Source organism: Somniosus microcephalus, chromosome 4 (assembly GCF_052327205.1).
Source record: "Somniosus microcephalus isolate GS21.2 chromosome 4, FLI_Smic_1.0, whole genome shotgun sequence".
NCBI lineage: Eukaryota > Metazoa > Chordata > Chondrichthyes > Squaliformes > Somniosidae > Somniosus > Somniosus microcephalus.
Window position 1 is genome coordinate 154097416 of NC_140990.1, and position 22933 is coordinate 154120348.

General features: G+C 54.5%; 1 protein-coding gene across 1 annotated transcript in view; it reads left to right on the forward strand.

Moving 5' to 3' along the window:
* Positions 1–22933, forward strand: part of mcm3ap (minichromosome maintenance complex component 3 associated protein) — a 129086-nt gene that overhangs the window by 67158 nt on the left and 38995 nt on the right. The window contains exons 19-22 of the mRNA XM_085985353.1: positions 5409–5477; positions 8622–8756; positions 19103–19253; positions 21533–21791. Coding sequence (XP_085841479.1) covers positions 5409–5477; positions 8622–8756; positions 19103–19253; positions 21533–21791 — 614 coding nt within the window. The remainder of the gene's footprint in view (positions 1–5408; positions 5478–8621; positions 8757–19102; positions 19254–21532; positions 21792–22933) is intronic.

Genomic DNA, 22933 nt, shown 5'->3' on the forward strand with positions numbered 1-22933 from the left:
TACGCTCTCCCTCTAGCTCTCCCCCACCCCACCTCTTCTCCTCTTCTCCCCCCACCTCTTCTCTTCTCCCCCACCTCTTCTCTTCTCCCCCCACCTCTTCTCTTCTCCCCCCACCTCTTCTCTTCTCCCCCACCCTTCTCTTCTCCCCCCACCTCTTCTCTTCTCCCCCCACCTCTTCTCTTCTCCCCCACCTCTTCTCTTCTCCCCCCACCTCTTCTCCTCTCTCCCCCACCTCTTCTCCTCTTCTCCCCCCCCGCCTCTTCTCTCCCCCCCGCCTCTTCTCTCCCCCCGCCTCTTCTCTCCCCCCCGCCTCTTCTCTCCCCCCCGCCTCTCTCTCTCTCTCCCCCCCGCCTCTTCTCTCCCCCCCCCCGCCTCTTCTCTCCCCCCCGCCTCTTCTCTCCCCCCCGCCTCTTCTCTCCCCCCCGCCTCTTCTCTCCCCCCCGCCTCTTCTCTCCCCCCCGCCTCTTCTCTCCCCCCCGCCTCTTCTCTCCCCCCCGCCTCTTCTCTCCCCCCCGCCTCTTCTCTCCCCCCCGCCTCTTCTCTCCCCCCCGCCTCTTCTCTCCCCCCCGCCTCTTCTCTCCCCCCCGCCTCTTCTCTCCCCCCCGCCTCTTCTCTCCCCCCCGCCTCTTCTCTCCCCCCCGCCTCTTCTCTCCCCCCCGCCTCTTCTCTCCCCCCCGCCTCTTCTCTCCCCCCCCGCCTCTTCTCTCCCCCCCGCCTCTTCTCTCCCCCCCGCCTCTTCTCTCCCCCCCGCCTCTTCTCTCCCCCCCGCCTCTTCTCTCCCCCCCGCCTCTTCTCTCCCCCCCCGCCTCTTCTCTCCCCCCCCGCCTCTTCTCTCCCCCCCCGCCTCTTCTCTCCCCCCCCGCCTCTTCTCTCCCCCCCCGCCTCTTCTCTCCCCCCCGCCTCTTCTCTCCCCCCCGCCTCTTCTCTCCCCCCCGCCTCTTCTCTCCCCCCCGCCTCTTCTCTCCCCCCCGCCTCTTCTCTCCCCCCCGCCTCTTCTCTCCCCCCCCGCCTCTTCTCTCCCCCCCCGCCTCTTCTCTCCCCCCCCGCCTCTTCTCTCCCCCCCCGCCTCTTCTCTCCCCCCCCGCCTCTTCTCTCCCCCCCCGCCTCTTCTCTCCCCCCCCGCCTCTTCTCTCCCCCCCCGCCTCTTCTCTCCCCCCCCGCCTCTTCTCTCCCCCCCCGCCTCTTCTCTCCCCCCCCGCCTCTTCTCTCCCCCCCCGCCTCTTCTCTCCCCCCCCGCCTCTTCTCTCCCCCCCCGCCTCTTCTCTCCCCCCCCGCCTCTTCTCTCCCCCCCCGCCTCTTCTCTCCCCCCCCGCCTCTTCTCTCCCCCCCCGCCTCTTCTCTCCCCCCCCGCCTCTTCTCTCCCCCCCCGCCTCTTCTCTCCCCCCCCGCCTCTTCTCTCCCCCCCCGCCTCTTCTCTCCCCCCCCGCCTCTTCTCTCCCCCCCCGCCTCTTCTCTCCCCCCCCGCCTCTTCTCTCCCCCCCCGCCTCTTCTCTCCCCCCCCGCCTCTTCTCTCCCCCCCGCCTCTTCTCTCCCCCCCGCCTCTTCTCTCCCCCCCGCCTCTTCTCTCCCCCCCGCCTCTTCTCTCCCCCCCGCCTCTTCTCTCCCCCCCCGCCTCTTCTCTCCCCCCCCGCCTCTTCTCTCCCCCCCCGCCTCTTCTCTCCCCCCCCGCCTCTTCTCTCCCCCCCCCGCCTCTTCTCTCCCCCCCCGCCTCTTCTCTCCCCCCCCGCCTCTTCTCTCCCCCCCCCGCCTCTTCTCTCCCCCCCCGCCTCTTCTCTCCCCCCCCGCCTCTTCTCTCCCCCCCCGCCTCTTCTCTCCCCCCCCGCCTCTTCTCTCCCCCCCCCGCCTCTTCTCTCCCCCCCCCGCCTCTTCTCTCCCCCCCCGCCTCTTCTCTCCCCCCCCCGCCTCTTCTCTCCCCCCCCGCCTCTTCTCTCCCCCCCCGCCTCTTCTCTCCCCCCCCCGCCTCTTCTCTCCCCCCCCCGCCTCTTCTCTCCCCCCCCGCCTCTTCTCTCCCCCCCCGCCTCTTCTCTCCCCCCCCGCCTCTTCTCTCCCCCCCCGCCTCTTCTCTCCCCCCCCGCCTCTTCTCTCCCCCCCCGCCTCTTCTCTCCCCCCCCGCCTCTTCTCTCCCCCCCCGCCTCTTCTCTCCCCCCCCGCCTCTTCTCTCCCCCCCCCGCCTCTTCTCTCCCCCCCCGCCTCTTCTCTCCCCCCCCCGCCTCTTCTCTCCCCCCCCGCCTCTTCTCTCCCCCCCCCGCCTCTTCTCTCCCCCCCCCGCCTCTTCTCTCCCCCCCCCGCCTCTTCTCTCCCCCCCCGCCTCTTCTCTCCCCCCCCCGCCTCTTCTCTCCCCCCCCGCCTCTTCTCTCCCCCCCCGCCTCTTCTCTCCCCCCCCGCCTCTTCTCTCCCCCCCCGCCTCTTCTCTCCCCCCCCGCCTCTTCTCTCCCCCCCCGCCTCTTCTCTCCCCCCCCGCCTCTTCTCTCCCCCCCCCGCCTCTTCTCTCCCCCCCCGCCTCTTCTCTCCCCCCCGCCTCTTCTCTCCCCCCCCGCCTCTTCTCTCCCCCCCCGCCTCTTCTCTCCCCCCCGCCTCTTCTCTCCCCCCCCGCCTCTTCTCTCCCCCCCCGCCTCTTCTCTCCCCCCCCGCCTCTTCTCTCCCCCCCCGCCTCTTCTCTCCCCCCCCCGCCTCTTCTCTCCCCCCCCTCTCCCCCCCCGCCTCTTCTCTCCCCCCCGCCTCTTCTCTCCCCCCCGCCTCTTCTCTCCCCCCCGCCTCTTCTCTCCCCCCCGCCTCTTCTCTCCCCCCCGCCTCTTCTCTCCCCCCCGCCTCTTCTCTCCCCCCCCGCCTCTTCTCTCCCCCCCCGCCTCTTCTCTCCCCCCCCGCCTCTTCTCTCCCCCCCCGCCTCTTCTCTCCCCCCCCGCCTCTTCTCTCCCCCCCCGCCTCTTCTCTCCCCCCCCGCCTCTTCTCTCCCCCCCCGCCTCTTCTCTCCCCCCCCGCCTCTTCTCTCCCCCCCCGCCTCTTCTCTCCCCCCCCGCCTCTTCTCTCCCCCCCCGCCTCTTCTCTCCCCCCCCGCCTCTTCTCTCCCCCCCCGCCTCTTCTCTCCCCCCCCGCCTCTTCTCTCCCCCCCCGCCTCTTCTCTCCCCCCCCGCCTCTTCTCTCCCCCCCCGCCTCTTCTCTCCCCCCCCGCCTCTTCTCTCCCCCCCCGCCTCTTCTCTCCCCCCCCGCCTCTTCTCTCCCCCCCCGCCTCTTCTCTCCCCCCCCGCCTCTTCTCTCCCCCCCCGCCTCTTCTCTCCCCCCCCGCCTCTTCTCTCCCCCCCCGCCTCTTCTCTCCCCCCCCGCCTCTTCTCTCCCCCCCCGCCTCTTCTCTCCCCCCCCGCCTCTTCTCTCCCCCCCCGCCTCTTCTCTCCCCCCCCGCCTCTTCTCTCCCCCCCCGCCTCTTCTCTCCCCCCCCGCCTCTTCTCTCCCCCCCCCGCCTCTTCTCTCCCCCCCCGCCTCTTCTCTCCCCCCCCGCCTCTTCTCTCCCCCCCCGCCTCTTCTCTCCCCCCCCGCCTCTTCTCTCCCCCCCCGCCTCTTCTCTCCCCCCCGCCTCTTCTCTCCCCCCCGCCTCTTCTCTCCCCCCCGCCTCTTCTCTCCCCCCCGCCTCTTCTCTCCCCCCCGCCTCTTCTCTCCCCCCCCGCCTCTTCTCTCCCCCCCCGCCTCTTCTCTCCCCCCCCGCCTCTTCTCTCCCCCCCCGCCTCTTCTCTCCCCCCCCGCCTCTTCTCTCCCCCCCCGCCTCTTCTCTCCCCCCCCGCCTCTTCTCTCCCCCCCCGCCTCTTCTCTCCCCCCCCCGCCTCTTCTCTCCCCCCCCGCCTCTTCTCTCCCCCCCCGCCTCTTCTCTCCCCCCCCCGCCTCTTCTCTCCCCCCCCGCCTCTTCTCTCCCCCCCCGCCTCTTCTCTCCCCCCCCCGCCTCTTCTCTCCCCCCCCGCCTCTTCTCTCCCCCCCCCGCCTCTTCTCTCCCCCCCCGCCTCTTCTCTCCCCCCCCGCCTCTTCTCTCCCCCCCCGCCTCTTCTCTCCCCCCCCGCCTCTTCTCTCCCCCCCCGCCTCTTCTCTCCCCCCCCGCCTCTTCTCTCCCCCCCCGCCTCTTCTCTCCCCCCCCCGCCTCTTCTCTCCCCCCCCCGCCTCTTCTCTCCCCCCCCGCCTCTTCTCTCCCCCCCCGCCTCTTCTCTCCCCCCCGCCTCTTCTCTCCCCCCCCCCGCCTCTTCTCTCCCGCCCCCCCCCCCCCCCCGTACCCTCTCACTCCCCGCCCCCTCTACGCTGGGAATTGTGCTATGACCCTCAATCACATCATCTGACATGTTGTTTTTATTTCTGGTTTTTATTTTCCCCTTCTTGCTTTGCTCCATTGTGGCATCCTTTTTTTTGTTTATCCTGATGGAGTCTCATTCTAAACATTAACCAATCTTTCTCTTTCTGGTATAACAACAGAAAACGCTGGAAAAACTCAGCATCCCTTTTGTTCTTTCATCTCCTCCCCCTTTTCCCAGCCCCTAAACTTGCTTTCCATTTTCTGCTTTTTTCCAGTTTCGACGAAGGGTCATCGACCTGAAACGTTAACCCTGTTTCTCTCTCCACGGATGCTGCCTGGCCTGCTGAGTGTTTCCAGCGTTTTCTGTTGTTATTTCGGATTTCCAGCATCTGCAGTATTTTGCTATTGTATTTCTCTTTCTGGTGCTGAGTCACCTGTTTGATGTTGTTTATTTCCCTTTGGGTTCTCTTGTTCCATCTATTCTTTACAGAAGCTAACATTATTTCTTGCTGTTTGAGTTTAAATGCTCTCTGTCCCATGATCCCCTAATGGATTCACTGCCTGTAAGGGCGTGTCAGTTTCTCGATAATGGAACAGGATTTTACCCATACTCCTTTGCCAGAGTTGACATCATTCTATAATCACTGCGAATTACACTGTGACAGAGCAGCCTGGGGGCAACTTTAAGGTCGGGGTGAACTGTCAAGGTCAATTTTATAGAGCTTTATTGCAGCAAATAATTGCAAGACATATTTTGAAATTGTATTTTACTTTGGTACACTGAGCAGCATCCCAACCACTGGAGTACTGTGCTCAGAGGACTTCAGTTGGAATCCTACCCCAGATGCACACTTGCAGCCTGCTACTTTGTAGGTTGATATAGTTAAATCTTGAGGAGGCTAAAGAGGACAGCATTGCGATGCAAATGTTAGAGGCATAAGTATTAACAATTTGACCTCCTGACACCATCTTCTAGATGTGTTGAAAACTTCCATTGTGTGGTGTTTCCTGAAATGTGTCCACAGCTGCTAATGACCAGGCTATAATGTTGGCCCTGATGCAGAGTGCAGCTTGGTATGATGTGATGAGAAAATGCATGAACGAGCTGTGACAGATGGTTTTTTTTTCTGCTGTGTTGCAGGTTGCTGCAGAGGAGGAAGGAGACAGCTCATCAAATGAGAGTTCAGAATTTCTACCAGCAGCTCCTCTGGTACAGGAACTCGTTTGTGAAATTTTGTGGCGTAGATTCAGTTGCAGACACCATTGACATTCTCACCTTTCACAAAGGATAGTCATTGCTCTGTTTATTTAGGCTGTTGAGTTACAGTCCCCACCACCTATACCGTCGCCGTTTATCCAGGACAGCCATCTATATAACTGGCAAATGTTGCTGACCACTTGCTATTAGAATAGGCATCAATTATAAAGGTGTCGCTTAAACTGCATTAAGACGACCAACTATTTCAGGCAGGTCAAACAGCTCTTCGGGGTCCTCTTCTATCCGCCCCTGTTCACTGGTGTACACCTCGCAGCACTAGTTTTAATGGTTCTTTTACTTGTTCATGGGATGTGGACGTCGCTGGCAAGGCCAGCATTTATTGCCAATCCCTAATTGCCCTTGAGAAGGTGGTGGTGAGCCACCTTCTTGAACTGCTGCAGTCCTTGCGGTGAAGGTACTCCCACAGTGCTGTTAGGGAGGGAGTTCCAGGATTTGGACCCAGTGACGATGAAGGATCGGCGATATATTTCCAAGTCAGGATGGTGTGTGACTTGGAGGGGACCTTGGAAGTGATGGTGTTCCCATGCGCCTGCTGCCCTTGTCCTTCTAGGTGGAAGAGGTCGTGGGTTTGGGAGGTGCTACCGAAGAAGCCTTGGCGAGTTGCTGCAGTGCATCTTGGAGATGGTACACACTGCAACCATGGTATGCCGGTGGTGGAGGGAGTGAATGTTTAAGGTGGTAGATGGGGTGCCAATCAAGCGGGCTGCTTTGTCCTGGATGGTGTGAATACCCAGCCTCTGAGCTGCTCTTGTAGCCACAGTATTTGTATGGCTGGTCCAGTTAAGTTTTTGGTCAGTGGTGACCCCCAGGATGTTGATGGTGGGGGATCCAGCGATGGTAACGCCATGAAATGTCATGGGGAGGTGGTTAGACTCTCTCTTTGGAGATAGTCATTGCCTGGCACTTGTGTGGCGTGAATGTTACCTGCAACTTATCAGCCCAAGCCTGAATGTCGTCCAGGTCTTGCTGCATGTGGGCATGAACTGCTTCATTATCTGAGGAGTTGCAAATGGGAATAATATAATGTATTTGAATCAGTCCCTTATTAAGTGTTAATTTCTGAAACGCATTCACAAATGAGGTGGCAATGTTTCCGGAACTTTGAAATTGACCAGGGCAGTTTGTAGGTAGCAACCTCTACAGTCTAACTGTTACTTTCGGAGGAGCTGATGATTATACGAACAAAGAAATATATAAATTTAGCCGTTTGCACTGTTGTAATGTATTTGTAAGAAGTCACACAACACCAGGTTATAGTCCAACAGCTTTATTTGAAATCACAAGCTTTCAGAGCGCTGCTCCTTCGTCAGGTGAAGTGGAGAAATGCATAAAGACACAGCTTATATAGTCAGAGAATCATGTCAGATGTTTACAGGTAATGTTTCCAACTGCCATTTATCACACCTCGGCAGAGAGATAATCACAGCAATCAAAGGGGTGAATGGTGTCCAAACAGGTCAGTCAGGAAAACATTACATCAAAGAACAATGAGGTTGGGTCACAAGGGGTCAAATATTGCAGATGCTGGGGTCTGTATGAAAAACAAAAAAACAGACAAAAAACATTTTTTTTTGTTGCTGGAAATCACAGCAGGTCCGGCCGCATCTGTGTAGAGAGAACAAGCCAATGTCGACTCGAGTCATCCAGTACTTTCCCGGAGCGGAGAAACTACGCCATGTTCTTCGCAGCCTTCAACATGTCATTGATGACGACGAACACCTCGCTAAGCCATCCCCACGCCTCCACTACTCGCTTTCAAACAGCCGCCTAACCTCAAACAGACCATCGTTCGCAGCAAATTACCCAGCTTTCAGGAGAACAGCGACCACGACACCACACAACCCTGCCACAGCAACCTCTGCAAGACATGCCAGATCATCAACACAGATACCATCATCACACGTGAGGACACCACCCACCAGGTACATGGTACATACTCATGTGACTCGGCCAACGTTGTCTACCTCATACGTTGCAGGAAAGGATGCCCCGGAGCATGGTACATCGGCGAGACCATGCAGACACTGCGACAACGGATGAACGGACACCGTGCAACAATCACCAGGCAGGAGTGTTCCCTCCCAGTCGGGGAACACTTCAGCAGTCAAGGACATTCAGCCTCCGATCTTCAGGTAAGCATTCTCCAAGGTGGCCTTCGAGACACACGACAACGCAAAATCGTCGAGCAGAAACTGATAGCCAAGTTCCGCACCCATGAGGACGGCCTCAACCGAGATCTTGGGTTCATGTCACGCTACATGTAACCCCACCTGACGCAGGGTCATCCAGACTCGAGTCGACATTGGCTTGTTCTCTCTACACAGATGCGGCCGGACCTGCTGTGATTTCCAGACCCCAGCATCTGCAATATTTGACCCCTTGTGACCCAACCTCATTGTTCTTTGATGTAATGTTTTCCTGACTGACCTGTTTGGACACCATTCACACCTTTGATTGCTGTGATTATCTCTCTGCCGAGGTGTGATAAATGGCAGTTGGAAACATTACCTGTAAACATCTGACATGATTCTCTGACTATATAAGCTGTGTCTTTATGCATTTCTCCACTTCACCTGACGAAGGAGCAGCGCTCTGAAAGCTTGTGATTTCAAATAAAGCTGTTGGACTATAACCTGGTTTTGTGTGACTTCTTACATTTGTCCACCCCAGTCCAACTCCGGCATCTCCACACGTAATGTATTTGAATCACCCTGTTATTAAATATTAAGTTCTGAAAGACATTCACAAACACAGCGGCAGCAATTCAGGAGCTTTGAAATTGACCAGGACAGGGCTTTAGAGGACATTACTTTTGAACGGTGTGATTTTAATTTTATTAACTCTACCACGTTGTACCAGCCGTCATGTATCGTGGGCACATTGCATTTGCATGGACATGCGGTTTAAAGTGGTGGGGACTATAAATAGCTGAAAGGATCTTTTGTCCAGATGGAGTCAATGGGCAGTGCACTTTGTTGTATATGATTTAAGGGCCGCTAATGTTTGTTGTATATGATGCCCATGAGGCAAGATACAGCAGTTATTCCTAAATTTGAATTCTAATTTATCTTTTAGTGAAGCTGCCTGGACTCCTTTGGATTTGTTCACATTGGTTGCAGATAGCTTCCCAACTCGTCAGGAGAAAATCTTCTGGAAGGTTGTTCTACTGTTGCCAAGTGATGAAGAATATGGACTTAGTGACAGCAACAGGTTAGCTTCTAAACCCAGTGACTCCCTGTCTCTCTGTTTTAAGCCGTATTTTGTTAAGTGTTTGCCATCTTACTGACTCCAGTTTGCTGTACCAGTCGATGAGTTGTAAACTGTAAATGTGCCACAACTCACCTCATTCAGCATTTGACTAGCTGCCTGGGCGAGTTGTCTAGCCAAGCTAATCCATACCAGGAGGGAGGGCAATTCTGCTCATCTTTGAATGGTTGGTTACAAAGACAGTGCAAGGGGCCTTGGAGTAGATTGTACACCCACCCTGTCACCTGAGGACTGGTGCAGGGCACAGAGGAGCCAAAAGGGAGTGTTTGTTTGGTGAGGGTGTGGCTCCCTCCTGGGTTCCTCTGTCTCTGGGAGCTAGGCACACCTGCAGCAGAGAGGGAGGGGGATGGTTGGGCAATGTCCTTTCCAGCCTCCTCTCACTGCTGCTGTCGGCCAGCATGTAGGAAATCCATACGTTGGCTGGAGACTGTCTTGTTTTTCCACCTCCTCAGAAAGATGCTTGGCTTTTGCTCAGCCTCACCAATGCACTCCCCTCCCCTCTCCCAATGGTGCAGCTGAGGCAGGAAACTCGGCAGAGTGGGAGGAACCAAACACATCTCTGACCAGTGCCACCACACCAATGCTCTGACCAGTGCCACCACACCGATGCTCTGACCAGCAACACTATCTCAAAAGTAACTTTAAATAGATGGAGAACAATATCAGGCTCCATCAGTGGAAGTGTCCATGTGGTAATCTGGTTTGAAAGATATTTTAGGGGAGGTTTTCCTGGGAATGTGCCCAGTTGCACTGGATCATGGTGCAGAGAATATCGGAACATTGGACATGTGCTCCAACCTGCCCAGGTGATTCAGTGCATCCAGGCGCAGACCCAGGAGACCCTCCACCTGAACCATTATGACACTAATTAAATTTAATTAAACCTGAGCTGAAACAAACAGCCATTAGTTACATACTGAACCATTTAACCTCTTGTCTAAACGTATAGGATTCAGGAACGGAAACCTTGGCCTGTGATTTGTGGTCAGTGGGGAAACAAAGACGTTCGCCGCTGGCCCCGAAGTAAGCTTCCCACAAAGATCTTGCGATCTTTGTGGCGAGCAGTTTGGCTTTTCCGACGTTCAGTTGAAATCAGTGTAAGTTAATGGGAATCCCTAACGTAAGCTGCTGTGACGTCAACAAGCTGTCTAAGCAGCCAATCACAATGCGGAATTCTCACAGACTGGGAACTAGGACGCGAATAAGCTCCTTTTATTCTAACTTTTAAAAAATGTTAGAGAGAGCAAAACAAAGACTGGGGCTCTCACTCGGGGAAAAGGCAAACCTGAAATAAAGATGAACAAACTTTTTCGTTCGATGTTATTACCCAATTCTGGGCTCTTGGTTTTTTTTTAACCCCCAGCCCTGAGAACTGAGTCCAGATGAAGTATTCTCACTGTAGCCTGCCTGAGATAAGCTAACTCAGCACAGACCTCTGATCTTCTCGTCCGCATGGCAGCTACGGTAGCGTAGTGGTAATGTCACTGGGCTAGTAATCCAGAGTTCAAATCCCACCACGGCAGCTGGGGAATTTAAATTCAGTTAATTAAATCTGGAATAAAAAGCTTGTATCAGTAATGCTGATCATGAAACTACTGGATTGTCGTAAAAACCCATCTGGTTCACTAATGTCCTTTAGGAAAGGAAATCTGCCAGCCTTACCTGGTCTGACCTATTTGTGACTCCAGACCCACAACAATGTGGTTGACTCTTAACTGCCCTCTGAAATGGCCTAGCAAGCCACTCAGTTGCAACAAACCGCTACGAAACAAAATAATAAGAATGAAACCAGACAGAACATCCGGCATCGACCTCGGCACCGGCTACAGACACGACAGTGGCACACCCAGCCCAGTCAACCCTGCAAAGTCCTCCTCACCAACATCTGGGGACTTGTACCAAAATTGGGAGAGCTGTCCCACAGACTAGTCAAGCAACAGCCTGACATAGTCATACTCACAGAATCATACCTTTCAGCCAATGTCCCAAACTCCTCCATCACCATCCCTGTCCCATCGGCAGGACAAACCCACCAGGGGTGGCGGCACAGTGGTATACAGTCGGGAAGGAGTGGCCTTGGGAGTCCTCAACATTAACTCCGGACCCCATGAAATCTCATTGCTTCAGGTCAAGCATGGGCAAGGAAACCTCCTGCTGATTACCACCTACCGCCCTCCCTCAGCTGATGAATCAGTACTCCTCCATGTTGAACACCACTTGGAAGAAGTACTGAGAGTAACGAGGGCACAGAATGTACTCTGGGTGGGTGACTTCAATGTCCATCACCAAGAGTGGCTTGGTAGCACCACTACTAACCGAGCTGGCTGAGTCCTGAATGACATAACTACCAGTCTGGGCCTGCGACAGGTGGTGAGTGAACCAACACAAGGGGGAAAACCTACTTGACCTCGTCCTCACCAATCTACCTGTCACAGATGCATCTGTCCATGACAGCATTGGTGGCAGTGACCACCACACAGTCATTGTGGAGACGAAGTCCCGTCTTCACACTGAGGAACACCCTCCATCGTGTTGTGTGGCACTACCACCGTGCTAAATGGGATAGATTCAGAACAGATCTCGCAGCTGAAAACTGGACATCCATGAGGTGCTGTGGGCCATCAGCAGCAGCAGAATTGTATTCCACCACAATCTATAACCTCATGGCCTGGCATATCCCTCACTCTACCATTACCATCAAGCCAGGGGACCAACCCTGGTTCAATAAGGAGTGTAAAAGTGCATGCCAGGAGCAGCACCAGGCGTACCTACAAATGAGGTGCCAACCTGGGGAAGCTGCAACACAGGACTACATGCATGCTAAAAAGTGTAAGCAGCATGCTATAGATAGGGCTAAGTGATCCCACAATCAACGGATCAGATCAAAGCTCTGCAGTCCTGCCGCATCCAGTCGGGAATGGTGGTGGACCATGAAACAACTAACGGGAGGAAGAGGCGCCATGAATATCCCCATCCTCAATGATGGTGGAGCCCAGCACGTGAGTGCAAAAGACAAGGCTGAAGCGTTTGCAACCATCTTCAGCCAAAAGTGCCTAGTGGATGATCCATATCGGCCTACTCCTGAGATCTCCACCATCACAGAAGCCAGTCTTCAGCCAATTCGATTCACTCCACGTGATATCAAGAAACGGCTGAGCGTACTGGATACAGCAAAGGCTATGGGCCCCGACAACATCCCGGCTACCATGCTGAAGACTTATACTCCAGAACTAGCAGCGCCTCTAGCCAAGCAGTTCCAGTACAGCTACAACACTGGCATCTATCCGACAATGTGGAAAACTGCCCAGGTATGCCCTGTCCACAAAAAGCTGGACAAATCCAACCCGATCAATTACCGCCCCATCAGCCTACTCCCAATCATCAGCAAAGTGATGGAAGGTGTCATCGACAGTGTTATCAAGCGGCACTTACTCACCAAAAACCTGCTCACTGATGCCCAGTTTGGGTTCCGCCAAGACCACTTGGCTCCCGACCTCATTACAGTCTTGGTCCAAACATGGACAATTGAGCTGAATTCTAGAGGTGAGGTGAGAGTGACTGCCCTTGACACCAAGGCAGCATTTGACGGAGTATGGCATCAAGGAGCCCTAATAAAACTGAAGTCAATGATAATCGGGGGGAAAATGCTCCACTGGCTGGAGTCATACCTAGCACAAAGGAAGATGTTTGTGGTGGTTGAAGGTCAATCATCACAGCCCCAGTACATCGCTGCAGGAGTTCCTAGGCCCAACCATCTTCAGCTGCTTCATCAATGACCTTCCCTCCAACATAAGGTCAGAAATGGGGATGTTCGTTGATGACTACACAGTGTTCAGCGCCATTCACAACTCATCAGATAATGAAGCAGTCCATGCCCGCATGCAACAAGACCTGGACGACGTTCAGGCTTGAGCTGATAAGTGGCAAGTAACATTCACGCCACAGAAGTGCCAGGCAATGACTATCTCCAACAAGCGAGAGTCTAACCACCTCCCCTTGACATTCAATGGCATTACCATCGCCGAATCCCCCACCATCAACATCCTGACCAGAAACTTAACTGGACTAGCCACATAAATACTGTGGCAACAAGAGCAGGTCAGAGGCTAGGTATTCTGCGGTGAGTGTCTCCCTTCCTGACTCCCCAAATCTTTTCCACCATCGACAAGGTACAAGTAAGGAGTGTGATGGAATTCTCTCCCGTTGCCTGGATGAGTGCAGCTCCAACAACACTTGAGAAGCTCGACACAAAGCAGCCCGCTTGATTGGCACCCCATCCACCAGCTTAAACATTCACTCCCTCCACCACCGGCGTACCATGGCTGCAGTGTGCACTATCTACAAGATGCACTGCAGCAACTCGCCAAGGCTTCTTCGGCAGCAGCTCCCAAACCTGCGAACTCCACCACCTGGAAGGACAAGGGCAGCAGGTGCATGAGAACACCACCACCCCCAAGTTCCTCTCCAAGTCACACACCATCCTGACTTAGAAGTATATCGCTGATCCTTCTTCATCGCTGGGTCAAAATCCTCGAACTCCCTCCCTAACAGCACTGTGGGAGTACCTTCACCACACGGACTGCAGCGGTTCATAAATAGAGGCATAGAGTACAAAAGCAAGGAAGTTATGATGAACCTTTTGTGGTAAACCACTGTTATAGTTATCACTGTATATTGTTCTCACTGTTCTCACTGTCACATCACTACACGAGGTCGCCTCTTGTCGCACTGTTATACCTGGGCTGACCACCTCCGACTCCGCCCATTACCTGCCCAGGTATAAAGGTAGCTGACTGGCTAGTATTCCTCCCTGTTGGATCGGATCACCCACGAGGGTGGGCTCTGTTATTTAGCCAATAAAAACCTTCAGTTACGTTCTTAACTCGTCGCCTTTTATTGGACTAATTGATAGGCATATCAATTTTATTGGCTAAATTTTAAAGATGTCTGATAATGAACAGCAACAGCAAGGAGCTCACCCAGCAGCACAGCAACAGCAGCCTCCAGACAACGGGCCACACCAGCCGGCTTGGCTGCAAGCCTTGAAACCACCATACCTGGATCTAAACCCACAGGCACCAAACTCAGCCAACGACTTCAAACACTGGCTGGACTGCTTCGAATCGTACCTGGAGGAAGCCGTCGTCCCTCAGAGATCCAAACTAAGAGTCCTGAAAGCCCAAGCGAGCCCGAGAGTATATACACTCATCCAGGACATGACTACGTACGACGACGCCATCAACCTACTGAAACAGCAGTACCGGAGCCCGGTAAACTACATGTACACTAGGCATCTCTTAAGATCTCGCCAGCAACAGCCAGGAGAATCGATAGCTGAATTTTCACGAGCGCTGAGACAACTCGGCAGGAACTGTGACTTTAAAGCGGTGACGGCTACTGCGAACATGGAAGACAATGTCCGCAACGCCTTGGTGAGAGGCCTACGTTCCGACTACACACGGCAAAGACTGCTTGAAGCTAAGGACATAGACCTGGACAAGGCCGAAGCCCTCGCCCTCACCCTAGAGGCCACCCAGCAAGACCAGGAAGCGTTTGCCAGGTACTATTCGCGACCCTGGGACTCGGGCCCGACCCCCACCCCACCACCCTTCATAGCGCTGCCCCCGGGACCTACCTCAGCGTCTGCATCACGGATCCGACCGGGCCCGCTAGCCCCGGTACCGGCCCCGACATCAGGCAACCCCGATCGGGCCGCTGGCTGCTTCTTTTGCGGCCAGGAGAAGCATCCGAGGTCGCGCTGCCCAGCCAAAAACTCGACCTGCAAAACCTGCCTCAAGAAAGGCCACTTCTCCAAGGCCTGCAGAAGCAAATCCTCAGAAGCCAGCAGTGCCTCATGCGAACCCTGGGGGCGGCCATCTTTGTGCGGGGCAGCCGAAGCCTGCAGAGCCTCATGGGAACAGCAGGGGCGGCCATCTTTGTGCGGGGCAAACGATTTAAACAGAGCCTCATGTGAACTACGGGGGCCGCCATCTTCGCCGCCATCTTGTCATGACAACGACGCGCTCATCTACACCCTAGCTTCCGTGACCCTGGATCAAGCCCGCCCGCACCACCTGGCCAGCTCAATGATGGACATCAAAGTCAACGGCCACGCCACGACCTGCCTGTTCGACAGCGGAAGCACGGAGAGCTTCATCCACCCAGACACGGTGAGCCACTACTCCCTCCCCGTCCTGCCAACGCGCAGCCGCATCTCGATGGCATCGAGGTCGCACGCCACAGACATCAGCGGCTACTGTGTCGTGACATTGTCGGTTAAAGGGACAGAGTATAAAAATTTTAAACTCCTCGTACTCCCCCAGCTGTGCGCTGCCGTCATACTAGGGCTGGACTTCCAATCCCACCTCCAAAGTGTAACCCTAGCATACGGTGGACCCCTCCCCCCACTCACAGTCGACAACCAGCGAAAGTTAAACCGCCCACCGCGTAACACCTGCAGCCTATCCACCCTCAAGGTACCGCCACCTTCCCTGTTCGCTAACCTCACCCCCGACTGCAAACCTGTCGCTACTAAGAGCAGGCGGTACAGCGCTGGGGACAGAGCCTTCATTAGCTCTGAGGTGCAGCGACTCCTGAAAGAGGGCATTATTGAGGGGAGCAGCAGCCCCTGGCGTGCCCAGGTGGTGGTAGTCAAGACCGGCGACAAAAATCGCCTGGTTATCGACTACAGCCAGACCATAAACAGATACACCCAGCTGGACGCATACCCCCTCCCCCGCATATCGGACATGGTCAATGAGATTGCACAATACCGCGTATTCTCGACCATCGACCTCAAGTCGGCCTACCACCAACTCCCCATCAGCCCGGAGGACAGCCAGTACACCGCCTTCGAGGCGAATGGCCGCCTCTACCAATTCCTTAGGGTCCCCTTTGGTGTCACCAACGGGGTCTCGGTTTTCCAACGGGAGATGGACCGGATGGTTGACCAGAACGGACTACAGGCCACTTTCCCCTATCTCGATAACGTCACCATCTGCGGCCGCAACCGGCAGGACCATGACGTGAATCTGGAGAAATTCCTCCGTACGGCCCAACGGCTGAACCTCACCTACAATAAGGAGAAATGCGTGTTTAACACAGCGCGCCTTGCCATCCTTGGCTGTGTAGTAGAGAACGGAGTCATCGGCCCCGACCCCGAAAGAATGCGCCCCCTCATGGAGCTACCCCTCCCCCACTGTCCAAAAGCACTTAGGAGAACCCTGGGGCTTTTCGCCTACTATGCCCAATGGGTACCCAATTATGCGGACAAAGCCAGACCCCTCCTGAAAACCACATCCTTCCCCCTCACGGAAGAGGCGTGCGCGGCCTTCTCCCTCATTAAGGGAGACATAGCCAAGGCCACAATGCACGCAGTGGATGAGTCAATCCCCTTCCAAGTGGAGAGCGATGCATCCGACTTCGCCCTAGCCGCTACCCTTAACCAGGAGGGTAGGCCGGTAGCCTTCTTCTCAAGGACCCTACAGGGCCCCGAGACCCGACACTCGTCGGTCGAGAAGGAAGCCCAGGCAATTGTGGAAGCAGTACGGCGCTGGAGGCACTACTTGGCAGGCAAACGATTTACCCTCCTCACCGACCAACGCTCGGTTGCCTTCATGTTTAATAACAAGCTGAGGGGCAAGATCAAGAACGACAAAATCTTGAGGTGGAGAATCGAGCTTTCCACCTATGATTATGAGATCTTGTACCGGCCCGGTAAACTGAACGACCCCCCTGATGCTCTTTCACGCATTACATGCGCCAGCGCGCAAAGTGATAGACTTCAGACCCTCCACAATGACCTCTGCCACCCCGGAGTCACCAGACTCTACCATTTCATTAAGGCCCGCAACCTGCCATACTCCATCGAGGAGGTCAGGACCATGACCAGGAACTGCCAGATCTGTGCTGAGTGCAAACCGCACTTCTATAAGCCGGACAGAGCAAGCCTGATCAAGGCCACCCGCCCCTTCGAGCGTCTGAGCATCGACTTCAAGGGGCCCCTACCGTCATCCGACCGTAATGTGTACTTCCTCAACATCGTTGATGAGTACTCCCGTTTCCCCTTTGCCTTCCCCTGCCCAGACATGACCAGTAACACGGTCATTAAATGCCTGAACAAACTCTTCGCCTTGTTCGGGTTCCCGAACTATATACATAGTGACCGGGGCGCCTCCTTCATGAGCGAGGAACTCCGTCAGTTCCTATTGGAGAGGGGTATTGCAGCAAGCAGGACCACCAGCTACAACCCCCGAGGGAACGGCCAGGTGGAAAGAGAGAACGCGACGGTATGGAAGGCCACCCTCTTAGCCTTAAAGTCTAAGGGCCTCCCAACCTCCCGCTGGCAAGAGGTCCTCCCGATTGCGCTGCACTCCATCCGGTCACTACTTTGCACTGCCATTAACACCACCCCCCATGCCCGAATGTTTGTCTTCCCCAGGAAGTCGACTACGGGAACCACCCTACCAACCTGGCTGACCTCTCCGGGACCCGTCTTGCTGCGAAAGCACGTGAGGGCCCATAAAACGGACCCCCTGGTCGAGAAGGTGAACCTCCTGCACGCCAACCCCCAGTACGCCTATGTGGCTTACCCAGACGGACGGGAGGACACTGTCTCCTTACGAGACCTCGCACCCTCACCCCCCCCTCCCAACCCCCCGAGTCCAGCCGAGGTAGACGGCATGCCGGAACCCCACGAGCCTTTGCCGACTACGCAGACACCAGCTTTAACACCGGATAATGTAACACCGCCGCTGCGACGATCGGAGAGGCTAACGAAGCCTCCGGACAGACTGACATACCAGAGCTGGTAATACACTTCACCCCGCCGGACTCTAATCTAAACAAGGGGTGAATGTGGTAAACCACTGTTATAGTTATCACTGTATATTGTTCTCACTGTTCTCACTGTCACATCACTACACGAGGTCGCCTCTTGTCGCACTGTTATACCTGGGCTGACCACCTCCGACTCCGCCCATTACCTGCCCAGGTATAAAGGTAGCTGACTGGCTAGTATTCCTCCCTGTTGGATCGGATCACCCACGAGGGTGGGCTCTGTTATTTAGCCAATAAAAACCTTCAGTTACGTTCTTAACTCGTCGCCTTTTATTGGACTAATTGATAGGCATATCACCTTTATAAAACACTGGTTCGGCCTCAACTGGAGTATTGTATCCAATTCTGGGCACTGCACTTTAGGAAGGATGTGAAGGCTTTAGAGAGGGTGCAGAAAAGATTTATAAGAATGGTTCCAGGGGTGAGGGACTTCAGTTACAGTTACGTGGATAGACTGGAGAAGCTGGGGTTGTTCTTCTTAGAGCAGAGATGATTGAGAGGAGATTTTATAGAGGTGTTCAAAATCATGACGGGTCTAGACAGAGTAGATAGAGAGAAACTGTTCCCATTGGCGAAAGGGTCGAGAACCAGAGGACACAGATTTAAGGTGATTGGCAGAATAACCAAAGGTGATGTAAGAAAAATCTTTTATACTCAGCGAGTGGTTATGATCTGGAATGCACTGCCTGAAAGGGTGGTGGAGGCAGACTCAATCGTGGCTTTCAAAATGGAATTGGATAAATGCTTGAAAGAAAAGAAATTGCAGGGCTACGGGGAAAAGGTGGGACTAGCTGAAGTGCTTTTGCAGAGAGCCAGCACGGGCCGAATGGCCTCCTTCTATGCTTTAACCATTCTATGATTCTATGGTTCAAGAAGGCGGCTCACCACCACCTTCTCGAGGGCAATTGGGGATGGGCAATAAATGCTGGCCTTGCCAGCGACGCCCACATCCCATAAACGAATAAAAAAAACTTCTACCAACTGAGCCACTGGAGGAGCATTGCTGCTGTAAAATTGTGAAGTACATGCAACAAAGCCCAAGTCCTGAGAATGAGCATGGTCGAGTACCGTGGAGCGCAGCATTATTGACTGTAGGACCAGTTCAACTCACTGACACTTGAATTCACACTCTAATTTTAAATAGCGCTGGTGAGAGGAGCATATGGCAAGTGTGACCCCAGCTGGTAACTTCCTCCACGCTCAGGCAGCCAGGCGATGCCAGTGCACCAGCACTGCACACACTGCTGATTAAAATTTAAAGTGCCGCTCAGCCTGGGACACGGTTGCAACAATCAACACCGTGGTTTTAAAAAACTTATTTGGACTAATGTGTTGCAGGAAAATTGCAAACATTTTTTAGCTTGTATCACAAAATGACTTAGTCATTTTTATTTTTAAATTAATTAGAAAATAGAACTACCTTTTACAAAAACATGTTTTCCCATTTTTAGACATGTAATTGATTGGCTGAAAGCAAAATTCCAAGGAAGCGAAAGGGCGGATGATCCAGATAGTGATGCTGATGATGTTATTCAGACACACCTGTGCAAAGCAGTGAGCAGCAGTGAAGCAATCGATGTGCTTGTGCACATCTGTGTAAAGGTAAGGGCCCCGCGTGCTCATCTGTGTAAAAGTAAGGGCCTCGCTAACTCATCTGCAAAGGTAAGGAGTTTGTACACATCTGTGTAAGATAAGGAGCTCGCGCACACATCTTTGTAAGGTAAGGGGCTCGCGCACACACCTGTAGGGTAAGGAGCTCGCGCACACACCTGTGTAAGGTAAGGAGCTCGCGCACACACCTGTGTAAGGTAAGGAGCTCGCGCTCACATCTGTGTAAGGTAAGGGGCTCGCGCACACACCTGTAGGGTAAGGAGCGCACGCACACACCTGTGTAAGGTAAGGAGCTCGCGCACACACCTGTGTAAGGTAAGGAGCTCGCGCTCACATCTGTGTAAGGTAAGGAGCTCGCGCACACACCTGTGTAAGGTAAGGAGCTCGCGCACACACCTGTAAGGTAAGGAGCTCGCGCACACACCTGTGTAAGGTAAGGAGCTCGCGCACACACCTGTGTAAGGTAAGGAGCTCGCGCACACACCTGTGTAAGGTAAGGGGCTCGCGCGCACACCTGTAAGGTAAGGAGCTCGCGCACACACCTGTAAGGTAAGGAGCTCGCGCTCACATCTGTAAGGTAAGGAGCTCGCGCTCACATCTGTAAGGTAAGGGGCTCGCGCGCACACCTGTAAGGTAAGGAGCTCGCGCGCACACCTGTAAGGTAAGGAGCTCGCGCACACACCTGTAAGGTAAGGAGCTCGCGCTCACATCTGTAAGGTAAGGAGCTCGCGCGCACATCTGTGTAAGGTAAGGAGCTCGCGCGCACACCTGTAGGGTAAGGAGCTCGCGCGCACACCTGTAAGGTAAGGAGCTCGCGCTCACATCTGTGTAAGGTAAGGAGCTCGCGCGCACATCTGTGTAAGGTAAGGAGCTCGCGTGCACATCTGTGCAAGGTAAGGGGCTCGCGCTCACATCTGTGTAAGGTAAGGAGCTCGCGCGCACACCTGTAGGGTAAGGAGCTCGCGCGCACACCTGTAAGGTAAGGAGCTCGCGCTCACATCTGTGTAAGGTAAGGAGCTCGCGCGCACATCTGTGTAAGGTAAGGAGCTCGCGTGCACATCTGTGCAAGGTAAGGGGCTCGCGCTAACATCTGTAAGGTAAGGATCTCGCGCGCACATCTGTGTAAGGTAAGGAGCTCGCGCGCACATCTGTGTAAGGTAAGGAGCTCGCGCTCACATCTGTGTAAGGTAAGGAGCTCGCGCTCACATCTGTGTACGGTAAGGAGCTCGCGCTCACATCTGTGTAAGGTAAGGAGCTCGCGCGCACATCTGTGTAAGGTAAGGAGCTCGCGCGCACATCTGTGTAAGGTAAGGGGCTCGCGCACACATCTGTGTAAGGTAAGGGGCTCGCGCGCACACCTGTAGGGTAAGGAGCTCGCGCACACACCTGCAAGGTAAGGAGCTCGCGCGCACACCTGTGTAAGGTAAGGAGCTCGCGCGCAAACCTGTGTAAGGTAAGGGGCTCGCGCTCACATCTGTGTAAGGTAAGGAGCTCGCGCGCACATCTGTGTAAGGTAAGGAGCTCGCGTGCACATCTGTGCAAGGTAAGGGGCTCGCGCTAACATCTGTAAGGTAAGGATCTCGCGCGCACATCTGTGTAAGGTAAGGAGCTTGCGCTCACATCTGTGTAAGGTAAGGATCTCGCGCTCACATCTGTGTAAGGTAAGGATCTCGCGCGCACATCTGTGTAAGGTAAGGAGCTCGCGCACACATCTGTGTAAGGTAAGGAGCTCGCGCACACATCTGTGTAAGGTAAGGAGCTCGCGCTCACATCTGTGTAAGGTAAGGAGCTCGCGCTCACATCTGTGTAAGGTAAGGAGCTCGCGCTCACATCTGTGTAAGGTTAGGAGCTCGCGCTCACATCTGTGTAAGGTAAGGAGCTCGCGCACACATCTGTGTAAGGTAAGGAGCTCGCGCTCACATCTGTGTAAGGTAAGGAGCTCGCGCTCACATCTGTGTAAGGTAAGGAGCTCGCGCACACATCTGTGTAAGGTAAGGAGCTCGCGCACACATCTGTGTAAGGTAAGGGGCTCGCGCTCACACCTGTGTAAGGTAAGGAGCTTGCGCTCACATCTGTGTAAGGTAAGGAGCTCGCGCTCACATCTGTGTAAGGTAAGGAGCTCGCGCTCACATCTGTGTAAGGTAAGGGCCTCACAGAGCTGTATAAAGGTTAGTCTTTTCAAGGTTGACTTGAAAAGGTTCTGTAACCTAAAAGTTCTTCCCAAAGTTACATTTGTGTCCCCTATTAGTGATCTGTGGTTTTCTCAACAGGTGACCAAAGGCCCTCTGAGTGACACAGACATGGATGCAATGGAACAGCGGAAGGAGCTGCTGGGAACAACTGCCCTGATCCTCTTGCTACCAGCTCGTGAAGAAGGCACAGACCAGGACGAGGAGAAAGTCTACTGGCTCTCTGCTATGCTTCACATCAGACAACTCTTGCAAGCTAAACCTTTAAATCCTGCAGTCCCACTGGTCATCCTTGTTCCCAGAGAGGAAAAGGCATTGAATGAGGAAGAGGTGATAGAAGGTGAGATCTGGAGTCAACCTTTACGACTGCCGTGCAATAGTAAAGGCTGGAAACTTGGAAATGTTGTTCATTTTTAAATTGAAGTTTTTGCCTTGAGTTTTTAGATAATGCAGGTATGTCTAACAATTGTAAACATGAGAAATTCTCTCGCCAATATATTTAAAACACAATTTAACACAATGAAATGAAACTGTGTTCAGCCAGCATGTTTGGTTTACAGTAATTGATTGCTGCTATTACAGTCACTCTTGTCAGATTCAAGCTAGAACTTATTTGTAAGATCCGCTGATTGCTGTAAATGGCATGCATCTTGATAAAACCTTAGTACGATAGCAAAATACTGCAGATGCTGGAAATCCGAAAATAAAAACAGAAAATGCTGGAAAAATTCAGCAGGCCAGGCAACATCCGTGGAGAGAAAATAGAGTCAACGTTTGAGTCTTGACAAAGGGTTTGACCCGAAACGTTGACTCTATTTTCTCTCCACAGATGTTGCCTGGCCTGCTGAGTTTTTCCAGCATTTTCTGTTGATAAAACCTTATCTTGTCCCACCTCCCGTTCTTTGTAAATATACTGTCTGCCTTTGTACATCTAGTATTTAGAATCTAGTGTAGGGCATGCACTTTCTTCCACAAGCCTTGAGTCCTGTTGCAATTTTTGGCCAACATTTACCATTGTGACTTGCTGTCAACTCTTCCCATTCAATTTGTTACTGGTTACACTGTAGTTGCGTGCTCTGGCCACTGGAGGCTCGGTTCAAGTTTCTGAACTTCCGCGAACAGCTCGTCAACAGACTGGGCAATTTATGAATAACTAGCTGAAGTGCCCGGCGGTGCCGAGGCTTTTTCGAGGGCATGTTGTTGTTGGAAGAGAGAGAGAGAGAGCGACTGGGGCGGGGGGGGGGGAGAGAAAAGAGAGAGAGAGCGCGACTGGGGGGGAAGAGAGAGCGCGACTGGGGGGTAGAGAGAGCGACTGGGTGGGAAGAGAGAGAGCAGGTGGAGGGGAGGGGCGGGGGGGGGGAGGGGCGGGAGAGGGAGGGAGGGGGAGGGGAAGGGAGGGGGGGGGAAGGGAAGGGAGGGGGGAGGGGAGGGGAGGGGGGGGAAAGGAAGGAAGGGGGGGGAAGGGAGGGGGGGGGGGGAGAG